This window comes from Schistocerca americana, chromosome X, assembly GCF_021461395.2.
Source record: "Schistocerca americana isolate TAMUIC-IGC-003095 chromosome X, iqSchAmer2.1, whole genome shotgun sequence".
In the NCBI taxonomy this organism is placed as follows: domain Eukaryota; kingdom Metazoa; phylum Arthropoda; class Insecta; order Orthoptera; family Acrididae; genus Schistocerca; species Schistocerca americana.
The window spans coordinates 386,428,268-386,454,043 of record NC_060130.1 but is presented as its reverse complement, the minus strand read 5'-3'; the positions used below and the strand labels follow the sequence as shown (position 1 = coordinate 386,454,043).

General features: G+C 36.7%; 1 protein-coding gene across 1 annotated transcript in view; it reads right to left on the bottom strand.

Moving 5' to 3' along the window:
• Window positions 1–11,272: 11,272 nt before the first annotated feature.
• The window catches only part of LOC124555001, a 132,550-nt gene continuing 118,046 nt past the window's right edge, over window positions 11,273–25,776 (bottom strand). Inside the window, exons 11-16 of the mRNA XM_047128744.1 lie at window positions 23,655–23,788; window positions 14,664–14,803; window positions 13,606–13,687; window positions 13,356–13,500; window positions 13,034–13,232; window positions 11,273–12,838 (exon numbers count right to left, since the gene is read on the bottom strand). Of these exons, the coding sequence (XP_046984700.1) occupies window positions 12,687–12,838; window positions 13,034–13,232; window positions 13,356–13,500; window positions 13,606–13,687; window positions 14,664–14,803; window positions 23,655–23,788 (852 nt within the window). The 3' untranslated portion in view covers window positions 11,273–12,686. The remainder of the gene's footprint in view (window positions 12,839–13,033; window positions 13,233–13,355; window positions 13,501–13,605; window positions 13,688–14,663; window positions 14,804–23,654; window positions 23,789–25,776) is intronic.

The window sequence follows — 25,776 nt, the reverse complement described above, 5'->3', positions numbered from 1 at the left end:
CACTACATGCAGTTCAGAACTTGTAAGGGGTGTCCCAAGAGTATAAGTCTAACATATGATGACAAGAAGATAGAAGAAGTGGACGGTGTTAAATTCTTGGGATTACAGCTTGATAATAAATTCAACTGGGAGGAGCACACCACAGAACTGCTGAAGCGTCTTAACAAATCTCTGTTTGCAATGCGAATTTTGTCAGACATAGGGGATATAAAAATGAAAAAGCTGGCATACTATGCTTACTTTCATTCCATAATGTCATATGGGATTATTTTCTGGGGTAATTCATCAAGCCAAGCTAAAGTTTTCCGGGCACAAAAACGTGCAGTAAGAATTATATGTGGTGTGAACTCAAGAACATCCTGCAGAAGCCTGTTTAGGGAACTAGGGATACTAACTACAGCTTCCCAATATATTTATTCCTTAATGAAATTTGTCATTAAAAATATATCACTTTTTCAAACCAACAGCTCAATTCATGGAATCAATACTAGAAATAAGAATAATCTTCACAAGGATTTAAAGTCACTTAGTCTTGTACAAAAAGGTGTGCATTATTCAGGAACACACATTTTCAATAACTTGCCAGCAGCCATAAAAAGCTTAACAACCAATGAAATTCAGTTTAAGAGAAGCCTAAAGGATTTATTGGTGGCCAACTCCTTCTACTCCATTGATGAATTTCTGAGGAAAACCAACTGATTTGTATATAAGTACAACATAACTTCTGCACAATTTCAGTGCAGTAATGTGTTCACTGAAAATTTGTGTGTGTGTGTGTGTGTGTGTGTGTGTGTGTGTGTGTGTGTGTGTGTGTAAGTATAATCTAACTTCTGCACCATTTCAGTGCAGTAATGTGTTCATCGTAAATAAGTATTACAGTAGTTGTATTACATGTTTCTTACCTTATAAATAAATATAAAACTTTTTTATTTTAAATTCAGTGCAATAGTATTTGTAAAATGACTCTTAGTGTTCATTAAAAAATGACGATCATTCCACTTGGGACCTGTGGAATGGTACATTAGCTTATTTGTTTTAGTTTAAATATTTGTCATGTATTGTTGTTTTTCTGACATGTTCCACATCCTGGAGGACCTCCTCACTACGGATCAATTGGAATGAAAGTAAATCTAATCTAATCTAATCTAACAACAACTACTACTACTACTACTACCTCCACCACCACCACCACCACCACCACCACCACAACCACCACCTAATATATTGGCTTGCTGTTGGTCAGCAGTTTTAACCCAACCACCAGCAATTAGTTATCATTTCTGTAATGTTCTTGAAACATCTTATATTTGTATATTCTAGAATATTTAATGTTTGTATAAATACCAGCATTCTGGAATATTTGATGTTTGTACAAATAACTGCAATCTCTTTCCAGCAGTTGAGTTCTCTTTTGTCATTAATAAATGTGCTTTCAATTCTGAGAGTTTGCTTCATTGATGACTCTGCCTTCAGATTTGGACTTGATTGCAATTTTGACATGATGATATTACTTCAGGTCTCATTCCAACAGGGCTTGAATTTAATTTAACAACTGCATAATTTCGTGTTCTTAGAACCATAATTGGCTCATAAAAAGTTATAAGTATTAACCATACTGTGAAATACTCATCCTTTTGTGTACTGCTACTTGTTGAAAATTTTGATCAGTTTATTGAAAATGTGAGATGTCTTGTTATGTCATTCACATCGTATAGTAGAGCTCTGTTTTGTAAACCCTCGAAGCCAATTTTGTAAAGGCCTTGTCGCTACTGCTGTGGAGGCCGAGTTTGTGGGTTCATGCAATGACTTCTGGTGCAGTACACCGCTAAGACAGTTCCTCCCTGCCACTTTTACACAGCTATGCCTCAGGGTCAGGTAACAGGATAGAAGAATGAAGGTTCTACAATACTCCAACAAATTAGTAACAAAGTCACACAAATGAGTTAAAAGGTTTACTTACCTTTGTGACTTGTTGAATGATTAAGTCTGCAACACTGCTTGTAATATAACACAAAAAAGCCCCTCAATGGCTAAGTGCAAATAATCATAAGTAGATTTCACAGTACATAGCAAATGCAGTTTACAACAACTGTATGTTCACTTTAAGAGTTTACTACATGATGTTCTCTATCTAAGTCAACCTGGGAAGATGATCTATAGCCAAGTGGGCAAGAGCTGCTCTTCTACCTTCCGAGTACGCTTCTGTCCATTGTTGCCCAGCCATTGGTGGACTGTACTCAGCTGGCAATTGCTGAGGCAAAGTTGATATCTTCATCTGCAGTGCCACCCGTGGCGCTGGTGGAACTCCAGCAAGTGATGAGTCTCTATGGCACTGGCACCAGCTCCCATCCATCTTTGTGCCTATGCTGCTTTTGCCCTGCCTGTGTCTTGTTCGGATGACTCAGCACAGTGCATCCACAAGGAAAACCAGGAGAGAGACACTGATTCCCATCACTCACTTTCATCACTCGACTTCACTCAGCAGGCAGTTTCCTTAGTCACCTTCACGGAGGTAAGCACATGGCAAGTATGACAACAAATACACGACCCTTCCAGGTGGCTAAGGAAACATGGTTGTAAACTCTGTCACACTGCCCTGTGAAGTATAGTGCTGAGTTAAGGTGGTGTATTGCACCCGCACACATTGCGACTTCACAGCCTATGTGCGAGTGAGGGCTGTCAAGTGAGATCTGTGGGGCTATAAATGCCGTTCAGGTGTTTTTTTCATTAGATGATGTGGTATTTGCCATCTTTAGCAATTTAATACAAACTAAGTGCAGTTTATTCACCCTATCTCTTGCATGTGGCAGCCAAGTAAAGACCACTCAGATTGGCTACATACTTGCAGTGCTCTACTGCTCAGCCTATTAAATCCCAGAATTTAGCGTTCTATCTTCATATTAAATGCCACATTCAGGCAAAATACTTATGCTAAAAACGATGCTCTTTTCCTGTAATTCTCATTTCTTTTACTTGCAGCTGGTAACTTAAAATAATGCAATGGTTTCATTGTGTGCTAGTCCTCTGTTTATTAGAGTGGTGGCAGATAATAGTTTCCTTACTATGGTTAGATTGTTTGCCATTGCCATTTAGTATATATTGGAAAAATCTGTAATGTCTCATAAATCATAGGTTTTTATGTAATTTAAATAAATTTCCTATTGCTGTAATTGTGTTTCTGGGTTATATAAGAATGTTATGTACACACATTGTTTGCAAATATTACCTCGGTAAACAGCATCAGTTATTGAGAAAACACCATAATCTTTTGGCAAATTTCAGAAAATGAGTACAGAGTTGTTGGTAGGAGAATAGAATGTCATATCTGAAACTTTAGAGATAAAGCTTCCTGGAGAGGTTTAAATATACAGGGTGTTCATTTTAAATGAAGACACTGAAATATCTCAAAAACTACACATCAGATAAAAAAAGTGATATGTTCAATTTCTTTTCTCAGATGAGGACACCCAACAATACCACACTTGACCCACCACACTACCCTGTTTGTGGGTAGTAGGGGGTAGGGGGGCAACTTTGAAATCTTCAGTGGGAACCACCGTTTTTTATTGCAGATAACAATCCTACAGAAAACTCTACGTATGTCTTGTCTGAAGCATTTTCTTCATGACACCATAGATGGTGCTGTAATCAGAGCAATAGAAATGGTTACACAATAGTAATTTATGATGTGCTACTCAATGGCCTTTGAATATTCAATGGCATGTGAGACTCCACCTCCATGGTTGCCCAGCACATTACGCAATTGGAGCACAGGAGGTATTAGACCATGTTTACACTGATCAGTAGATCAGCAGAGGTGGCCCCCTTATTTGGTCCACTACATCACCAGATTTCTTTCTGTGGCGATATTTAAAAGATAAGATGTACCAACAAGTGCCAACAGGTCGACCGCATCAGAAACACCAGTGCTGACATTCCCACAGATATGCTTCTGTACTGTGCACAGTCATTTGAAAAATGGATCACTAAGTGTATTGAAGTTGGTGGTACTACATTTGAACACTTACTCTAATTGGAAAGGTAGAGTAGCACTCGCCTCAAGCCATGGCCACAGCAGTCCCTTGTTCGATATGTTGGAGGAATACAACCTTGTGAATGGGGTTTCCGATTAGAAGTTATGAAATACTGGCCTGTCCTATCCGTGCACCATGGAGGTGGGGTCCCACATGCCATTGGATATTCAAGTGCCATTGAGTAGCATATGGTAAATTATGATTACGTACCCATTTCTATTCCTCTGGTGACAGCACCATCTGTGGTGAAATGAAGCAAATGCTTCAGACAACATTTATGTAGATTTTGCCATAGAATCTTAATCTGCAATAAAAAATGGGGGTTCCCATTGAAGATTTCAAAGTTGTTCCCCGCCACCCACACACAGGGTGGGGTGGCGGGGTTGAGTGTATTATCATTAGATGTCCCCCTCTGAGACAGACAAATTGGAATTATACCTTTTTTGATCCTATGCATAGTTTTCAAGGTATCTCAATGTATTCATTTAAAATGAACACCCTATACAGTTAATTACCAGTTAGTTTGTTTTGCTTTGTATTTTATCTTTTTTAAGGCTGAGATCTCTCTACTTTCAGCATTCACATATTTGTGTAAAAGCATAACAACTAATTTGGGTATTATGTTTGCTCATTGTATGACAATACATGACATTCTCTACTTGGTTAGTTCAGTCATTATTGTTGCCTTCCACTATTTGTGTGGAAGCCTATGATACAAGTAAACTAGAGCAGTCTCATGATTGTGTGGACTGAGAAATCTAGAGTAAGTCCTAATCTTTATAAGTTATTTGATGGATAAATGGTTTCAGAAGATGCAATTAGAGCTCCAGTCTGAGTGACTGCTGCAAATGAAGATACTGTCCAGAAAGCCTAGAATGGCATTTGCCCTTATTAACTTTGTTGCAGTTTTGCTGTAGCATCTTATTGAACCCTGAACTCCACAATATTTAGATCCTAGTAATGTGAAGCAGTATATCTGTGAGAAATTTTATATACTTAGTTGTGAAGCTGATTGATGTGATGATTCCCAGGTTGAATTTAGGTACACTTTTATTATAGCATCATGACAAAGCAAAGTTCAACATTAAAAAGAATAACAAATTAAATGATTGTCTTTGATCAGATGTGAGTAACAGAATCAAAATCTGTAGAGATGTTGATCAAGTGATCACACTATCACAACCATTCAGTCAAAGTTTCACAGTAGCACTACCAGTACAGTGGCATGTGGTCCTGGGAAAGCCAGGATCAGAGGAAGCAGGAGGCTCAGACAAAGATTGCTGGCCACTTTACGTGGAGTGTCTTCTCTGGTAGCTGCAGGAGCAGCATCATGGAGCAGTACAGTGTAGACTTGGTGGAAAGCTCAAACAAATTTGCCATGGGATGTGGTCAGTGCTTGGCCAAGAGCTGAGTGAAGAGTTACCTACTGGAGGTTGAACTGCCACTTAAATACACAGCAGGCAGAGAAATATTCACATGGGCACTTCACGAGCACATGACCTATGGATAAAAGCTATTTTCCACAATTGCAGTGCCAGTGTTGCTACAGCACACAATGCCTATGAGTGATGATGGTGCCACTGGTGGCACCTGTTAGCGATTTGTGTGTAAACAGATTGTTTATTGACAATACAGGCTCCAGATGTGATGTACTAGTGAGGCACATAAACAATCTCTGAAGGAGGTGTGCCTAAGGCCCTGGAGCAGACAACCTGCTTGTCGTGGGCATTGTGCAAATGTAGGAATGGCCCACAAATGGTCAGATACTATACCTCTCTTCTCGTTAAAGAAAAGATGGCAGATCCATCTTAACACCAGCCAAAAGATGGTGCAAGCTACCCCTCAGATTGGGAGCCAACTAAAGAAGGACATCACAGTGCAGCCAAGTGTCCACTGGAAGGGGCTGCCTCCTCCTGAGTTGATGCAGAGGCTATCCAAGAGTGATAGGAGCTCTTGGTGGCCGGAACCCTGTCTCAAGAACCTGGGTCCTTAAGTGGAGAAGTGGTGTCCACAGAGGTGGTGGGCAGCCTGGGCATGATGTAAAGGAGCTGTAGAGGTGAAATGAAAAAAAGTGCAGGAGAACTGTGGCACTAGAGGTGCATAATGACAGAGCTGTGGTGTCCATAGAAGTGGTGGGCAGCATGGTCATGGCTGTAAAGGAGATGTAGAGCTGAAATGAAAAAAAGTGCAAGAGAACTGTGGCACTAGAGGTGCAGAATGATGTAGCATGCTGGTGGAGTGGGTCTGGAAGGAATGACCATGGGGTCAGACATGCCCAGCTGGTGGCCCATGGAAGCAAACATGGTGACTGACTGGAGCCAACTGGTAAGGTGCACATACACTGCTGGAAATAGTCAACGAAAACCACAGGCACAGCCAGCAATGTGAAGATGTCAGTGGGTACTGGCAGCACTGAGAGACAGGGCTCAAACAATGTGGCAGCTGGAAGATGGAAGGTGTTGGGGCAGATGAATCAACAGGATTCCAGCAACACTAGGAGACAGAGATCGGCCAATGCAGCCACCAGTGCAACAGCTGACAAGGTCTGACACATACAGCTGCTGGTGCAGTGGTATGGTGGCTGATGAGGTGCCAGGAGCAGTGGAAGACAGGGTTCAATCAATGTAGCCATTGGGAACACAATGGTGCTAGTGGACAATGCGGCAACCGCAGAATGCCAGTGGTACTGGGAAACAGAACTCAATCAAGTGGCCACCATAAACGAAGTGCCGTGTGGCTAGGGTACCCCGTCTGGTAGACCGTTCGCCTGGTGCAAGTCTTTCAAGTTGACACCACTTCAGTGACTTGTGTGTCGATGGGGATGAAATGATGATGATAGGGGCAACACAACACCCAGTCCCCGAGCAGACCCAGTTGGGAATCGAACCCAGGCCATTAGGTATGACGTTCTGTCATGCTGACCACTCAGCTACCAGGGGTGGATATCACCAAAAATATGACAATGTGACAGCCAGGAAGCTTGTGGGGCAGAGGCCCCCAAATAAAGAAATGTGTGGAAACCATGGAAAGAGGGAAACATCTGGGAGTTGGAAATGGGACTGTGTTGTGGGAGCGCTGTGGGTTCTGAGAAAAGGAAGAGCTGAAAGGCCTGAAAACTTGAAGAACAGAACAGAACAATAGTTACAATTCAGCATTCATGATGCCTGGAGCATAGATAATATGGAATGTGTAGGAATCTGTGAAAGGAAAAGACCAGGAGAGGAAAAAAAGCTAAGGACCATGAAAAATATCGTCAAAGAAAAACTGACACAGGGGCATGAGAAGAGAGAAAAGCACTACCACTGCCCTGAAGAAACAGGGAGGATCCAAGAAGGACCTACACCACAGCAACAAAATGCAACAAAATAGGTGTGTGCAAGAACGCCAGTCAGATCACACTGCAGAAATGAAAAGAAGAAGAAATGACAAAGGATTAAGGCAGTCAAGAAAAACAATGTGTTATTATAATTTACCCAGAAGAAGAAGCACAAAGTGTTGCACCACACTCTCCTGGACAGCCAACCATGTCTACATCGTCTCGAAGTTATTGGAACAGTATCAGGCTTAGACAGAGGGCAAGACCTAGGCAGGACATAATGGGAGAAAGGACCAATAATTGTGACACCAGACGATTACACTGAGAAATGCTTCTTTTCCTCTTGTTGTCAGCTTTTATACCTGTTTTTGTAAATGTTGCACACAAATAGCTGATTGATGTGATGATTCCCAGGTTATGTTTAAGTACACTTTTATTACAGCATCACAACAAAGCATAGTTAAACATAAAATGGAATAACAACTGGAATTGTTCTTGATCTGATGAGTAACAGAATGAAATTCTGTAGTGGTGTTGGTCCAATGCTCACACTAACACAAGTATACAGTAAACATTTCATAGTGGCACTACTGATGCAGTGGCATGGGATCATGGGATGGCTAGGGTCTGAAGGAGCAGGAGGCTCTGATATACATTGCTAAGTGGCATTCCTGGTAGCTGCAGGAGCATCGTGGTTCAGTGCAGTGTAGACTCAGTGGAAAACCCTGATGAATGGGTCATGGGATACAGCTAGCACTTTGAATGAAGTGCTGCCAGCTGGAAGCTGAGCCACCAAAATACACAGCAGGTGGAGGCATGTCCTCAGGTGGTTCACAAGCATGGGCATGTTGCTGCTGTGCACACTGCCTATGAGTGATGATGGTGCCCCTGGTGATGACTGTTAGCCACCAGTGTGTAAACAGGTAGTTTATTGAAAGTACAGTTTGTGAATGTGCAATGCACTCATGAGGTGTGTAAACAGTCTCCAAAGGAAAAGCACCTGTGGCTCTGGAGTGAACTACACATGGTCAAAGGCATTATGCTGGAAGCAGGAGTGGCCAGCAAATGGACAGATACTAGAAGTTTCATGGCATTGTAGGTAATAGTTTAAAAGTGTCCTATTTCTTATGTAGGAAACAGTTATGGAAGGAAAATAAAAAACATAGAGACTGACTATAACACTTTTAGTTCATTTTCCTTTTGTTGAAAGAGGTAGAGAGCACATTTTGTAGATTGATGAGTAGTTGACAAGATGGTTAGGCATGTTTCCATGTTACTTATGTTTTCTGAAGCAGCATGTTCTTCACAGTGGGAAAACATCTTTTCACACACCATGCAGCATGTATTAAATTATTGATTCCAGAAGTTTGTAGTAAAATCCTTGTAGCTCAGTTTGCGCAGCATCAATTTGCAGATTGCATTTTATGTTTACCTTATGTAGATTGTCACTGAAAGTGCATTTTGTGGACAGCTGAGATAATTTATACGAAGTTGGAGTGTGTATGCCTCCAAAGAGACTTAGCTGAGGTTATCATAAGTTATTATGCAGAACGAATCTTTTACCCTGTAGCAGAGTGTATGCTGTTTTGAAATTACCTGGCAGATTAAATCACAAACCCAGAACCTTGCCTTTTATGTGCAATACTGTTACAGACTGACCTAATGAGTCACAACACACAACCCATGCTCACAAGTTCAGGTGAGAAGTACTGTCCAAAATGGAGATGTGGGGCTGGATCATGAGTCATGCCTGGATAGCGACCATTGCCCATGGAAGTCAAGGTTCTAAGTTCACGTTCTACATGGGCATACAGCTTTAATCTGCCAGGAAGTTTCAGAAGGTGGTATAATACTTATTTTTTAAGGTAATAATTTTATGTGTACAAATGAGCTGCATGGTATATAACATAATCTGACTCCACAGAGATCACGTAAGTTCAAAAATATGAACATAAAAAATAAGGTTGTGTAATGGGAGTAAAAGTTACTTATATTTCCCTACATGTTATGGGTTGAGAATGTACTGTGTATGTCATAATTAAATTATTTTTGTGAAAATTTATGCAGTCATATTGGGAAAATCAAAACTGGTAAGTTACAAATCCCCTCATGGCATATAAAGAGGAAGTAACAGCTTTTGTATAATTGATACAATGAAACAAAAATGCATACTGCTGTTGCATTGCTACAAATGTAGCTTATTTATTTTAATTAATTACATAAATAAACTTATGAAATGTAGAATATATACAAAATATGAATAGCAGCTGATACTGTTACTTACATGCTAATGAGTATTCTTCCACCACACCCACAGCCATTGTCCCAAAATGTGCCAAAAAGCCTTGTAAATAATTATTTACATGAGTTTTGAACCCTCATTATTCCTAGGCTTTTTGTATTCATCAATTTTACTACAGTATCATATGAATAAGACCCAAATCTTCAGATTTTGTTGACAGCAAATGGCAGCTATGTCTAAGGTACATAATAATCTACTATTTCCAAAAGATTTTTCAAATAATAGTATCACTTTACCAATTGTTCATTTAACTAAATATAATACAATTATCAATCTCTTCTGACATTTTAATCCCACATCAAGTTTTCATTGCATAATACTGAACATGCCTTTAATTAGTATGGTGGTGGTCTTACAAAGATGATCCAAAAAATGTTTGAAAATTGAAAAAGCAGATTGTGTATTGTTTCTATCTACACCACACAAACTATAAAATTATATTTATTTTTCCCTGTATTATGTTTACTACATTCATTTAAACTTCTAATGAAAGTTTAACTTGTGGGACATGAAACAAAATGTGTTCCAAATACTGGCCATATAAATAATAATTCAGAATTTCTTCAGGAGGCAAAATATTTAGTACTGTGCTAAACAAAGAAAGAGGTTAGCTAAACATGAAAAAATATCATAAACACAGAGAAAATGTAGTACTAAATATATCACTTCCTGAGGGAGCAATACTAACTTTGACTCGTGAAGACAAGTACGGTTCAATGATCCTGCCTCATAATTTAATGGTTTTCTCAACTGAAATTTCTTTTTGATACAATTCAAAATTTCTTTAATTTAAATTGTTTGTAAATCACTGTGCAACCAACATACACTGATAGCTGAAGATTTGGGCTTAATCATACGAAATTAGGGAGGCCCCACTAATCATTAGGACTTAGAGTACATGACGAGCAAAAGAGCAGAAGTGTTACGGCAAAATGGGTATCACATATCCGCATCCGTAACAAGAACATTAAAGCATTTTGCATCAGTATTTTAAAATTTCACTTCTGAAACTGAGAAGAATTAGTTTAAAGTGAAGTATTTCACACAGCACTTCAAATGTTTGATCTGAATGGTTCTTGCCTTTTATGTGCAATACTGTTACAGACTGACCTAATGAGTCACAACACACAACCCATGCTCACAAGTTCAGGTGAGAAGTACTGTCCAAAATGGAGATGTGGGGCTGGATCATGAGTCATGCCTGGATAGCGACCATTGCCCATGGAAGTCAAGGTTCTAAGTTCACGTTCTACATGGGCATACAGCTTTAATCTGCCAGGAAGTTTCAGAAGGTGGTATAATACTTATTTTTTAAGGTAATAATTTTATGTGTACAAATGAGCTGCATGGTATATAACATAATCTGACTCCACAGAGATCACGTAAGTTCAAAAATATGAACATAAAAAATAAGGTTGTGTAATGGGAGTAAAAGTTACTTATATTTCCCTACATGTTATGGGTTGAGAATGTACTGTGTATGTCATAATTAAATTATTTTTGTGAAAATTTATGCAGTCATATTGGGAAAATCAAAACTGGTAAGTTACAAATCCCCTCATGGCATATAAAGAGGAAGTAACAGCTTTTGTATAATTGATACAATGAAACAAAAATGCATACTGCTGTTGCATTGCTACAAATGTAGCTTATTTATTTTAATTAATTACATAAATAAACTTATGAAATGTAGAATATATACAAAATATGAATAGCAGCTGATACTGTTACTTACATGCTAATGAGTATTCTTCCACCACACCCACAGCCATTGTCCCAAAATGTGCCAAAAAGCCTTGTAAATAATTATTTACATGAGTTTTGAACCCTCATTATTCCTAGGCTTTTTGTATTCATCAATTTTACTACAGTATCATATGAATAAGACCCAAATCTTCAGATTTTGTTGACAGCAAATGGCAGCTATGTCTAAGGTACATAATAATCTACTATTTCCAAAAGATTTTTCAAATAATAGTATCACTTTACCAATTGTTCATTTAACTAAATATAATACAATTATCAATCTCTTCTGACATTTTAATCCCACATCAAGTTTTCATTGCATAATACTGAACATGCCTTTAATTAGTATGGTGGTGGTCTTACAAAGATGATCCAAAAAATGTTTGAAAATTGAAAAAGCAGATTGTGTATTGTTTCTATCTACACCACACAAACTATAAAATTATATTTATTTTTCCCTGTATTATGTTTACTACATTCATTTAAACTTCTAATGAAAGTTTAACTTGTGGGACATGAAACAAAATGTGTTCCAAATACTGGCCATATAAATAATAATTCAGAATTTCTTCAGGAGGCAAAATATTTAGTACTGTGCTAAACAAAGAAAGAGGTTAGCTAAACATGAAAAAATATCATAAACACAGAGAAAATGTAGTACTAAATATATCACTTCCTGAGGGAGCAATACTAACTTTGACTCGTGAAGACAAGTACGGTTCAATGATCCTGCCTCATAATTTAATGGTTTTCTCAACTGAAATTTCTTTTTGATACAATTCAAAATTTCTTTAATTTAAATTGTTTGTAAATCACTGTGCAACCAACATACACTGATAGCTGAAGATTTGGGCTTAATCATACGAAATTAGGGAGGCCCCACTAATCATTAGGACTTAGAGTACATGACGAGCAAAAGAGCAGAAGTGTTACGGCAAAATGGGTATCACATATCCGCATCCGTAACAAGAACATTAAAGCATTTTGCATCAGTATTTTAAAATTTCACTTCTGAAACTGAGAAGAATTAGTTTAAAGTGAAGTATTTCACACAGCACTTCAAATGTTTGATCTGAATGGTTCTTCATGTTTCTTGCATGCATCAAACTTAAGTTCAACGTGATGGCAGTAATTATTTCCACTGGGCAACATTTATCATACAGCAACCCTCTATGCACAGACGTGTAGCTGGATGTCCCTATGTGTAAAATTAATGCTGTTTGTTGAACTGTCTTAGACTTTGTTGCTGGTATTTTGATTTCACGTAATAATGGAAATATCGTGAATTTCAACCCAGCACCTTCCTGGGAGACATCCACTTCTTCATGTAGTAGCAGAAAACTGTGCTGATGTAAATCAGTATCAGAAGTGCACATGTGACTCCGAGAGCAAGAACAGATGTTTTTGTTGGACAAGGTTCCACAATTGTAACTGTCTTATCTGGAAAGAAAAGCAGAAAAATAATGAACATAAGCAAACTTATGAGCTTTATCAGTGATTTAAACATATTGTTCTGCTTGTAATTTTCTGAAGCAGTACCCAATTAAATGGCAGTAAATAATGAACTATAGATCTATAAACATGAGACTTTATGGAACATTCTCATTAGTGTCATTATAACCTTTCTCTCTTTACCTTTTGAAAAATCTGAAAATGGAGCTTCATTGCGGAGAAATTCACTGTTTTTCTCATCACCAAAATCAAGAACCAGAATTTCCTGGCTAAGAGTCATATCATCATTTTCTGATGATTCAGTGTTGCTGTGATTGGAGGCAATAGATCTCTTACGTCTCCCCCATGATTCAACAGACTCATGTCCCCACTCACAGACAGCCTTAAAAAGAAAAAAAAAAAAGATTAATATGAAGCTCATTAACTGAATGTGCCATTTTGAAATTTTCATTCTAAAGCACATAGATGGAGAACATTTTCTACATATCTAGTCAGCTGTACTCACTGGTTCACAAGGCCCAAGGCAGTACTTCACATTGCACTGAAATATGACACCATAGGATTCAGTGAATCTGAAGGCTTCATAAACTGACTGCAGCCCATTACCATCTGGAGTGAATGCTGGGAATATACTGGGATCTATTGGACAGCTAGAACAAAATAAGTTGTATCAGTACAGAACAAAATAAGTTGTATCAGTGCACATTTTATAATTTTTCACCACTTTGTTATCTGTCATATTAATTTTTTCTTACCCCTCATCATCAATTATCTGAAACGTGCTCTTTGAATCTTTTGCCATTGCAACACAGCTTCGTGCAAATATACCATATGGAGCTGGAAATAAAAACACATTTAAAATTAGTTACAAATGCTATGTATGAATGAAATACGTATTTGAAAAGAAAGGAAAAAGAGAAACTAAAGTAATACAATTAGGTGCCAAAATGTAAACATTCATTTTAATGTGTGTTACTTTAAACATTGGTGGTTATAATTTTTAATAACTATGAAGACAGGACTATATCAGTTCCAGTTTTCTTCATACAAATAGATATTCATTCTGTAATGATATTTGTTTGCCTGTGTACCATGCAAGAAGATACTACTACCCTCATGCAACATCAATGAATTGTGGTCATTTGAGGATCAGGAACTGGAAATGTTAATTATCTTATTTCCTTGCAACTATATTGTTTACATAACCATGGTTTTCTAAACTGCAGACATAATTGTTTTGGATGCGTTCATTACAAGAAATATTTTTCATTGTCTCCACAGTATTTTTTCATCAAAAATTTTAAATTCAGTAGAAAACACAAGTTCTTTAAATTATATTATCTGTATTTGTAATCATTACCACTAAGAACCAATTCTGATTTTTTTGTCCAAATTTGAAGTGGATAATGAATGCTGTGTTTATTTTGCATTTTTCCTCAATAATTATTAGTGTTACTTTACTCTGTATTTAAGTTAGGGTAGATGAAGAGTTTAATGTATGTAATACCACCTTTAAAAGTCTGAGATCATTCTAAAAAGAACTACGTTTTCTGAGAATTGCAATAAATTATTAATCTTCAAAATCACACAGTTTTAGTGTTCTAGCTAGAATGTTTGTTAAAGCTGTCTACTAAGAAAAATAATTTTCAAAATTGATACAGAATGCTTTGTAACTATAAAATTTGCTACCTAAAATCTAGGTTAATATATCTTGGTTCTTAGTTTAAGGTTATAATTTTCATTTATGTGCAACTTTTTATTTGTCACTATGAAACTGTAACATTTTCTGATAAAATTACATAATATTCCTTACTATCATCTGGAATTTCAATGCGGAATGTCAGCTTGTCACCAATGCGCACTGTCTCCACCTCACGACCTCTACTGTCCAAAATTCTGATACGTGGTGGAGGTGCTTCTGGTGCAGAAGTAATACTGATCATCTCTGGATCCCTAAACAAAAATAATAATGGTTGTTATTATGTGATGTAATTTGAAAGCATAGACACTTTCTTCTGTTCAGAAGTTCTCACTGTTGCTTTTACTTGGATATATGAGCTCCTTAGAGAACAGCAGGACAAATATTTTGATGAGAAATGTCCCTTTGAGACCAACATTTCACATTATATTGTTGATAAATTTGTTAAAACAAAACAGGGTAACATGCAATTAGACTGTTCAAAACCTCTTATTGAATAAATCATGGTAACCTAGTGACAAAAGTTACTGAAGGAGAGGTTTTCAAGGGCACAAAGTATATATCAGTGGTGAAATTTTTGTTGCTGATGTACACTTCAGTCCACAGAATCTGAACGATGAAAAAGTATTTATTATGGCAGCTATGTTCTTGTTTTATAATCAGGAAAGTTAGAACAAATTGGGCAGAATTATAAGAAATTTAAGCTTAAAATAACTAAAACCTAATTAATAGGTCTCAGATATAGGCTGTTGGTTACAAGGGGGAAAAAAAAAAAGTAAACTAGTGAGTTATTTATTCGCATAGGACCTACAGACTATATGTTATTTTATTGTCTAAAACCAACATTAATAATAATAATAATAACAACAGTAACCTAGCCATGTACACGTGGTACGGGAAGGTTATCAGAGTGGGAAAATTCCAATATCTTGGGGAATATGTACAATTAGGAGAATCTGACAAAGTGTCCAACATAGAGAGAACAGGAAAACTTCACAAAGTGTACAAACTGACATAGACACACTACAATAAAAGAAATATTTCAAGACAGGCCAAATCTGGGCACTACAATACAGTTGTACTACTAGAAATACTCTACAGGTCAGAAATGACCACAACCATAGCATCAGGCATCACAGAGACAGAAAAAAATTGAATGTAAAATCCTCAGAAACATTTCTGAAGTAGTACACTGGGATGGTATATGGATGAAGAGACCAACCGAAGAATTATATCAATGCACAGACAGGCTCACAGATATGATCAGGAAATGCCAACTAAGATGCTGTGGACACATGCATAGAATGAACAACAACAGACTCAAAAAGAGTATTTTTGATGCAGTAAACAGTCCAATGAAAAAAGCCAATTCGTTTCAAGAAATAGAAGAAGATCTGAAACAAGCAGGGATCAGTATTGAAATGGTAAATGAAAGAGACAAATCCAGAAACAAAATTACAAACACAAAATTTGAAGTAAAAGACAGGAAGAAAACAGGCAAAATAGAAACAAAACAAAGGAAACAGGAACACAGCCAGAGAACAAAGTGGTTTTCAGAAGAGGAAAAGAAGAAAGAAACAAAGAAAAAATTAATAATCATGTAACATTAAGTTGACCACTGTCGTGGAGGCAAAAATGTGTAATAATAATAATAATAATAATAATAATATTTAGAATTAAAATTCATAATAATCACACTACTACGAAAAGGATTGATTGCTACTCACCACACAGAGGAGATATTGAGTCGCAGATGGGCACAACAAGAAGACTGCTGTACATTTGAGCTTTTGGCCAAAAGAACTTCTAAAACAGAAAGAACACACATTCACACAAGCACAGCTCACACACACACATGACCACTGTCTCTGGCCACTGGTCATGTGTGTATGAGTTCTGCTTGTATGAATGTGTGTATGTGTGTGTGTGTGTGTGTGTGTGTGTGTGTGTGTGTGTGTGTGTGTGTTTTCTACTTTAGAAGAAGGCCTTTTTGCTGAAAGCTCAAATGCTTAGTAGTCTTTTTGTTGTGTCTCCTTTATATGGTGAGTAGCAATCTACCCTTTTCATAATGTTGTTGTTATTCCGTCCTGGATTTTCCATTGCTTCATCCATAATAATCATAAGACTGAAATTCATAAGCATAGTCAAAGAAACAGTCAATTTAACAAACACTGACTTTCAGCATCCACTGTTGAGCAGTGCATGATATGTGAGGCACAGACAAAATCATTTGAGTAAAATGATGAATACAACTGAACGTTGTCAGAAGAGTAATGCAGTGCTGTTCCTTTTATTTTACATATTTTGGCTGTCTTTTTAAAGAAATCTGTCTTTCACAACTTGGGACTAATCAGATCTCAGATGATCATTGAATGTGATTGAAACTAGTTATCTAGTGTGACTAATTGCAACTGAATCTGTTCCAATAAATATTTTTTTTTTTAAATTATAAGGTTTTGCACCTCTCATGAGACTGTCACCCATTATTAATATTATAAAGTAGTATGTGATTCACAGCATTAGTGTAGAACCCAATACATATTTATGTCTCAGTCCAGTACCTTGTCATTTTAGGATTTTTGCATCAACATATAATTTTGAGCACACAGTAAACACTTTTGGTCAGTAATTTGGGATTTTGTTTCAGTCTGTAGTGAAATATCATAACTGGCAAAAGTAATAATGTCTGATAAAAATATGCAAGTGCACTTCAGTGTTTTAACAATGTAAAATTGCAATTTCTCACATAAAAATAATAGTGATGATAAATGAAATGAAATGTCGTGTGGCTAGGGCCTCCCGTCGGGTAGACCGTTCGCCTGGTGCAGGTCTTTCGATTTGACGCCACTTCAGCGACCTGCGCGTCAATGGGGATGAAATGATGATGATTAGGACAACACAACACCCAGTCCCTGAGCGGAGAAAATTTCCGACCCAGCCGGGAATCGAACCCGGGCCCTTGGGATTGACAGTCCGTCACGCTGACCACTCAGCTACCAGGGCAGACATAGTGATGATAAAAAAATATATATGATGAGCTATTACTGAATATATATGGACGTGAAAGGAATGTATCACTCACATGAAAAAAAAATCATGTACTTGTATCAGGAAGTTCATATTTGTAAAGGGATGTCAATAATTTCAGCTGAAAATATTAAATAATTCAATGAAGAAGTCTCCCATAAAACTGTCCAAGTATAATAAAATTTATAGTAATTATGTTTCCAACAAAGAAAGAAATGTATTCATTAATAAAATTTTATAAATCTGATTGCAGCTGTGACCACACAGTCCAGTTTGGCTCTGTATATCTCATTTTGCCTCAGTGTCAGTTATTTGGAATTTTAAATGTTCTCTGGAATCATCAAATAAACCAAGAATGTGAAGAAAAGTGTCTGACTTAATACAGTAAAAAGCTGAAGATTATTTAACATGATTTTAAATTAAGAACAGTAGATAACTACTGTACTAACACTAAATTTACAACAATCTATGTTACAGTGAGATGTTCACTTCCAACTAAGAATGTGGTGTAATTAATGTCTTGCAGTTTTGGTGAACTAAAAACATCAAGCAAAATAGATGAAAAATATTTTTGTTTAATTATTGCATGTTTAATAATGGCAGATAATAGGGAGAAAGATTTCAAGCATAAATGATTCATTCAAAATTAAGATGGAACCAATACATAGATTAAAAGCTCAGTTCATCCTGTTTAGCTCTTATCCGCATCTTGCAGTCTTATCCTCCAGACAGGAATTCTAGCATATTTTGAATACTTTCATTCTATGCTGTCTTATAGAATAATCTTTTAGGGCAACATTTCTGTGCTTAATGAAGTACTTAATATGATATGAAGCAATAAGAATATTATGCAATATTTATAATCCAAAAAGTTTTCAGAAGTTTTCTTACCCATGTATGTAAATTCATTTGATTTTACAGTTATTCATAGATAATAATAAGAGATTATCTTTAAACAAACTACCAGTAAAATACATTGACGGTAACACAAGATCTAATATAGTTTCCATATGGATGTTGCAACCTGTAAATTGTTATAATATTTGGTTCCTTATTAACAAATCTCTGTTAACACTAAGGTGAACTATTTTCATTGTAAAATGCGATCATACAGTACATAACTGTTATCCTACAAAAGCATATTAGTCAGCGGGAAGACTGCAGAGATACTACAGACAAGACTGTCTGAGGCATTAACAAATGTTGTAAACTGGTTCAACCAAAACAAACTAATAATAAATAAAAGTAAAACAGTAGCATTAAATTTTCATAGTTTCAAGAGAAACATTGAAGAGGATATAAGAATTCAGATGTCAGACACGGATATTGCAAGTGTGCCTAATACAAAATTTCTGGGGGTCTGGCTACAGGATAATCTTAGATGGGAAACTCACATTGACAACATATTAAAGAAGCTAAGTACCATGTGTTATTTAATGAGAGTGCTAGAAAACTGCTGTCATAAGGACTGTCTAATGACAGTTTACTATTCTAATATACATTCTGTCCTAAAATATGGGCTCACTTTTTGGGGTAACTCGCCATCCTGCCTAAGACTCTTCAGGATGCAAAAAAGAATAGTGAGAATCATGGCTGGAATAAAATGGAACAAACCATGTAGACCATTATTTAAAAGGATGGGGATTCTTCCCCTTCCATGTATTTTCCTATTTGAAAGTGCAATGTTTATAAAGAAATATACAATAACAAATCCTAGTATCCTCCCAAAAATGAAAATGTTCGTCATCATAATACAAGTCAGAAAACTTTCATGTACTCCATACAAAAACCAGTTTGTGCCAAAAAGGAACATTACACCATGGAAAAATTATCTACAGTAAATTGCCAAGAGAAATTAAAGTAAAGACTGATGTAAAAAATTTTAAAGCAGCATTAAAAGAATATCTGTTGACACATTGCTTTTATAGTGTGGAAGAGTTCCTCCAAAATCCTCGAGAGTCTAAGTGGTGATTATGCAAATACTGTAACCATTAATATTGGCCTAGAAATACATTCAGATGTAATTCTCAAGTTTCTAATGGGGTTCAAGTATAAGTTGTATACCGACTTGCCCAGTATATGAAGTAAAATTCTGTGAATGTAATTCTCTAGTGTACATGTCAATTCATAGTGTAGAATAGTTCCTCAAAAAACCTTAGAGCTTAAGTGAGGATCATGCAAATACTGTAATTGTTAATATTGGCTTATACATGCATTCAGTTGTAAACTTCAAGTTTCTAATGTGGTTTAATTATAACTTACACATTGACTTACCCAGTATATGAAGTGCTGTAAAATTTTGTGACCATAATTTTCTAGTTTCTAAAGTGTTTTAATTGTAAGATATACTTTGACCTGTCCAATATCTGATGTGCTGTACTGTACATGTAAGATTTACTGGACCAATAAATACAATACAATACTCTTTATACTCAAAGAAATTTAAACTATGTGATAATATATGAACATAGGGTGAATAGTATGATTATAAGAAGAGCAGCCTTTTTGAAAGTAGCTACATTTCAATTAATTAAGTAAGCCAATGATTTTCAGGCTTTTTAAATATGGAGTACAGTGTGTTTTGGCAAATAATATATGCATCCTGTCTTCAATGGTAGTTGTTAACATACTCTGCAAGAGCAGTTTATAATAACTGTATCTCAATGGGAATTAATATTTTGACTCATTCAAAGTTCTTTGGGATTCTTCCTAAAAATGCGATACAGAAACAGATGTATGAATGAATTAATGACACTTGATGGAATATGCATAGGTGGTAGAGAATGACATGATTTGGCACCACCCATTGCAATTAGGACCATTTGACATGTTGTTGTCTTTTAGTACTGACAAGGTTTGTGGACTATAAATGGAGTGCACTTATCATTGACTACTCTAGACAGCATGGTTTCAGTGAAATGAACATGATAGTGTAGGTGAAATTCACCAGCAGCTAACAGAAATATGGAGAGACACTGACCCAAAGTTTAAAACAGTGTTTAGATGGTACAAGTACTTTGACAATAGGACGAAATGTGATGGCAAGTGAGCAAGGGGAGAGAGAGAGAGAGAGAGAGAGAGAGAGAGAGAGAGAGAGAGAGAGAGAGAGAAAGTGTGTGTGTGTGTGTGTGTGTGTGTGTGTGTGTGTGTGTGTGTGTGCGTGTGTGCACCTCACTCACATTGACCTGCACAATCACTCTATCTCACATGGCTTAAGACAATGGAAAAAGGGTGAAATGTGATATACCTGGGATTAAAAATAAGTAAAATGACAGGAGACAAGAGTAAGGCACAGGGAAGTGTGACTAGCTGACCACTTACAAAAAACAGTGGGTCTCCTGTAACCTTGTTAATACATGAAGAACATTACCCTAAAGTTTTAGGAAATAAGTTGGACAAATCACAAAACCTTTAAATTTTCACAACATTCATTTGAATGTTACTTAAAATAGAGGGCAGACCTCTCAGAAAGTCTGCCACTGTCATTTGGTGTGAAAATAAAACTCACTATAATAAAATGTGGAGCAAGCACCACACATTGGAGGGTCCTCTCACTGGAGCAAGAAGCCATAAGTCAATAGGGCTGTGGCCTATGCGAAGATGAGTAACGAGAACCTTGTCTCATCTGTGTAGCTGGAAGGAGGTACACTATTGCCACATTTTGCATCTCCCTAGACAGAGCTATTGCCTGTCACTTTCAGCCATTCATATTTCCATCTATGCATGACTTTGCACCTCAACAGTGAGATGATAGCATGCAGGGGGATGGCACACTGAACTAACTGAGGATCATGACATGTCTCCTCGGCTGCTACTTCCACCTTTTTGCTCCCCGCAATACCTATGTTCCCTGCCATCCAGCAGAAAGTCACCTCCTTCCCCAGCCTTTGTATGTGGAGAAGGGTGTTATGGATATCCTGGACTACATTATCAGCTGGGTACAAACTTCGCAGAGACTGAAAGGCACTCAGTGAGTTGGAATGGATGGGGAATTTAGCAGGCATGGAACATCTCATCTGTTCCAGTGCCCTCAAGATCACAGATAATTTGGCATCAAATAATGTGAATTCTGGAGGCAACTGAGTCTGCAGCTCAGGAACTGTGGGTTCACCAAGCCTGTACCCAGCAAAGGAATGCTGAGCCCCTGAGGGCATCAGCAAGACCTAACAGCCTAGTAGGTGAGGCATGACAGAAATACTTCTGCATATTTTTATTTCCAGTCTCTTCATACAAAACACACATTTAACAAAGTTTGGGGGCAGCAGCTAATATTCAGTTATTGAAAACAATATGAAATTGGAGGAGTTTTGTGTGCAGTGTGCTACCTCATAAACAGGCACATAAGCAAAAGTGTGAGTAGATTAAATACAACAAATAATTGCTGGCAATTAATGGCAACAGTCCACTGGCTCCTTTTTCTCAACTGACAGCTAGTTATGACTCTTGATTCAGATATGGCCACTTTTTAGCGACTTCTACAAAGCAACATGTCACAGTAGATAAGACACTGGACTCATGTTCAGAAAGAATAACTGCAACTCAGACATCATGATTTAAGTTTCCAATGGATCACAGAAAGTCACATCAGGGATATTGTACAAAGAGTTCTTAAACAATCTATAGCGATTTCCTTCTCAGACTGAAATGTTACTCTGTCTCTAATGTTCTCAATGTTGATTAGGTGTTAAACTCTAAGTTTCTTTACTTCCAGAAGTTGTTACCTAAGAAAATCTGCATCTGCCCTCAGATGTGAAAATCCATTGCCATCAATATTTTAGTATTCAAAATGAATTCTGCTCATCTATTGACCCATGCAGGAGAGACTGAATGGAAATACTTACTGAATTCTTGCAGGATGTCTATGACACAGAATCCATATGCAAAATACTACTGTTGTAGGGTACTGCCTTCTCAACATGTTACTGCAATCAGGAACTAGACTGGATGAAAATGGGTACATAGACCTTCCCTACCCCCCTTTCCCTTCTCTTATTTTCCTGATGTGTGAACTGGTGCAGTGAGTTGCCCAGTGGACTTACATTTGGGAGGAGTGAGGTTAAAATTCACATCTGAACATCCTGATTTAGTGTTTTTCTGGTTACCATTAATAACTCAGTGCAATGCCAAGACAATACCTTGAACAAGATCATGGTTGATTTCTTTTGCTAAGATCATCAATTCTGTGCCCTGTTTCTTATGATCTTATCATCAATGGGGTATTAAATCCTAGTCTTATTTCATTCCCTGTTCTCATAATGTAGCAACAATATCTTCAATAAAAACGAAAAAAACTTTAAGAAGAAGGACTTTCAATGATGCAAATGCCCTACAGGAGGCTGTCCACTAGTGACACCACACAATTCAAGGGGAGAGAGGGAGGGGGGGTTGGGTTGTTTGGGGGAGGAGACCAAACAGCATGGTCATTGGTCTCATCAGATTAGGAAAGAATGGGGAAGGAATTCGGCCATGCCCTTTGAAAGGAACCATCCTGGCATTTGCCTGGAGCAATTTAGGGAAATCATGGAAAACCTAAATCAGGACGGCCAGATGCGGGATTGAACCGTCATCCTCCTGAATGCGAGTCCAGTGTGCGGAAGAGAGGGGTACTGCATCCTATAGGCCATCACGAGTCATACACAGTGATATCATCAGTTCATAATGCTGGAAGGAGACATAAATGGCATCTGGATTACAATGTTTATTCATTGCATCATTGTAATTTTATGATGTTGATCATGCTTATGAGTGTTTCATATGTAAAGGTTTCTTCATTGCAATACCAGTATACTTTAAAATATATTCCTAGCAGCTATGACATAGGTGAATACTTCTGCTTGTTGTCTTTCCTTAAAAATAATGAAACTGAATATTAACTGGCAGAAATAATTATTACTTCAGGAACTGCAGTATTTAATTCACAGCTGTACTTTATTTTTTGTTTTGAGTATTGATTTTTGTCAAATTCAGGTTGTCTTTGAGTGACAAAAAGTGTATTCAACAGTGCATTCTAAAATTGCAATAATTAATCATTTTTGAGCACTAACTATAGAAAATAAATATTATGTCATCAAAAATTACCTGATTGGCATCATTCCAAATGTTATATTCTTTGAAGACATGTCATAAGTACATTTCACTTTGTATATCTTATCAGCCTTTGTCATGACCACACTGTGGTGTTGCAGAACTACAGTGTTAGTATAGACACCTGTCTGTAAAAGAAAAAATAGCAGAGCTTATATTATTTAATGCTTGCACTTCGTTTTTTTCCAATTTGCATGTAAATAGAAGACAAAATATGTGAAGTTTAATTAAGAAAAATATTTAAGTGTAATTAAGAAAATGTTACTCTCATTAATGGATTTTTCTTTGTATAAACCTTGTAAATTTTTTTTCTCATATTTCATGTAAAAAGAAGACAAAATATGTAAAGTGTAACTAACAAAATGTTATTTCCCTTAATTGTTAAAAATATAAATCATGCTCTCTCTCTCTCTCTCTCTCTCTCTCTCTCTCTCTCTCTCTCTCTCTCTCTCTCTTTCTTTCTATATTATATGACAATTCCTATATCATGTATATGATAAAATGGATTATAATAAATTGAATTGAATTAAATTGAGTGTATTGCTTCTGCCATTCTTACACAACAGTAGTATAACACTAAAAAATAAAAATTACAAAACAAAAAAATATGTATCTGTCCATTTTTAACATAAGAAGACATCTGACTCTATTAATAAAAGTGTTTTAGGGCAATAAAGAACACCGTAATTGAAAAGAACAGGAAGAATTATACTGGGTACTACATTACTGAGTTGAAACTTCATTCAACAATTAATGAGATTAGTGATGCTTGTGTAAGGATGTATGTAACAAATTCTTTGTGTTTAAATGAAGCATATGAAGCGTGGTCTCTACAAGTCACAAATAAATAATTTTGAAAATAAATTTGTTAATAAAAAATCTTTATCATGACTGAATCTACTACTTACTCTTTAATCAATGGTAAAATTTTTATATGCAAATGTGTATATGCAAAAACATGTAGTGTGCTTTTTTTTTGTAATGTCTTAAAATTGGTGTGTACGGCACATCAATGGCAAGATCCAATAAAGGAAATTCTCATATAAACCACTGTTTCACTTAATATGACATGGACTTTGGAAGAAAAGAAAACTAATTGATAAAGATTGTTTTTAATTGTTTTAATTTGTTATCCCATTTTTCTTTGAAGGCTGTTCATAAATTATTTATGAGCCTTGCAGAAAACACACTTTTGAACAAAATTTATTTTATCTAGATTTAGTATCAAGAACTAGAACTAGACTGAATGTGGAAAATGGACATGATTCATGTGAACTAGAGATTTACGGTTCAGGTGTGCCTTGCTGTGTCAGGCATAATGGAGTTCCTTGCCAGAATCTAGGCTTTTTGATGCCTGGAATCGAAAATGGAACTATTGTTTGACAATAGCATACTTTTGATAAGTTGATCTTGTATCTGAAAGCATTACTGTGTATACTGAAAAATGTATTGTGAGTTATAACTCATTTACATAGGTATTGGCAGAAAGCTCATTTTGTTTTCCTGTTAACTTGAGTGTGGAGCCTGTCAGTGTTTTCTATTATGCTAATGGGAAGTTTGGTTCACTCAGAGATGTTATATTATGGTTAAAGTGGTGGTGGGAGTGAGGAAGGGGGGGGGAGGGGAGAGGAGAGATGACAGAGAGAGAAGACAGAGCTAATGATTATAGGTGTTACCATCTCGTACACTGTTAGTTGAAGAGTTGCTGTAGCTGGAGACAAAGTTTGGTAAAAGGATCATTTAAGTGATGTGCTGAGTCTTATTATTTAAAGGTTGTTTTGTGTTCAGGTGGAGAAAAATATTCTGAGGGTCTTTTGGTGCCTTACTGTTGGCTTGCTGGACTGATTTTTGGATAGCAGCATTACATAGTGGGGCATGTTGTAGGGTTATGGTGTGAAATAAATGAATGCTAGAATCCAGAGTAGGGATGCAGTGGCAGTTGATAGCAAGAAGGGAAGTACAGAAAATAATGACAAAAAGGAAGTGACTCCTAGGGATGAGTGAAAGTAGAAAACTTAGGGGCAAGTGCTAAGATTATAGAAATCTACATTTACTTTTTAGTGCTGCTGCTTACTGACAAAAAGTGTGGAAGACTTAAACAAAAAGTTCTTATAAC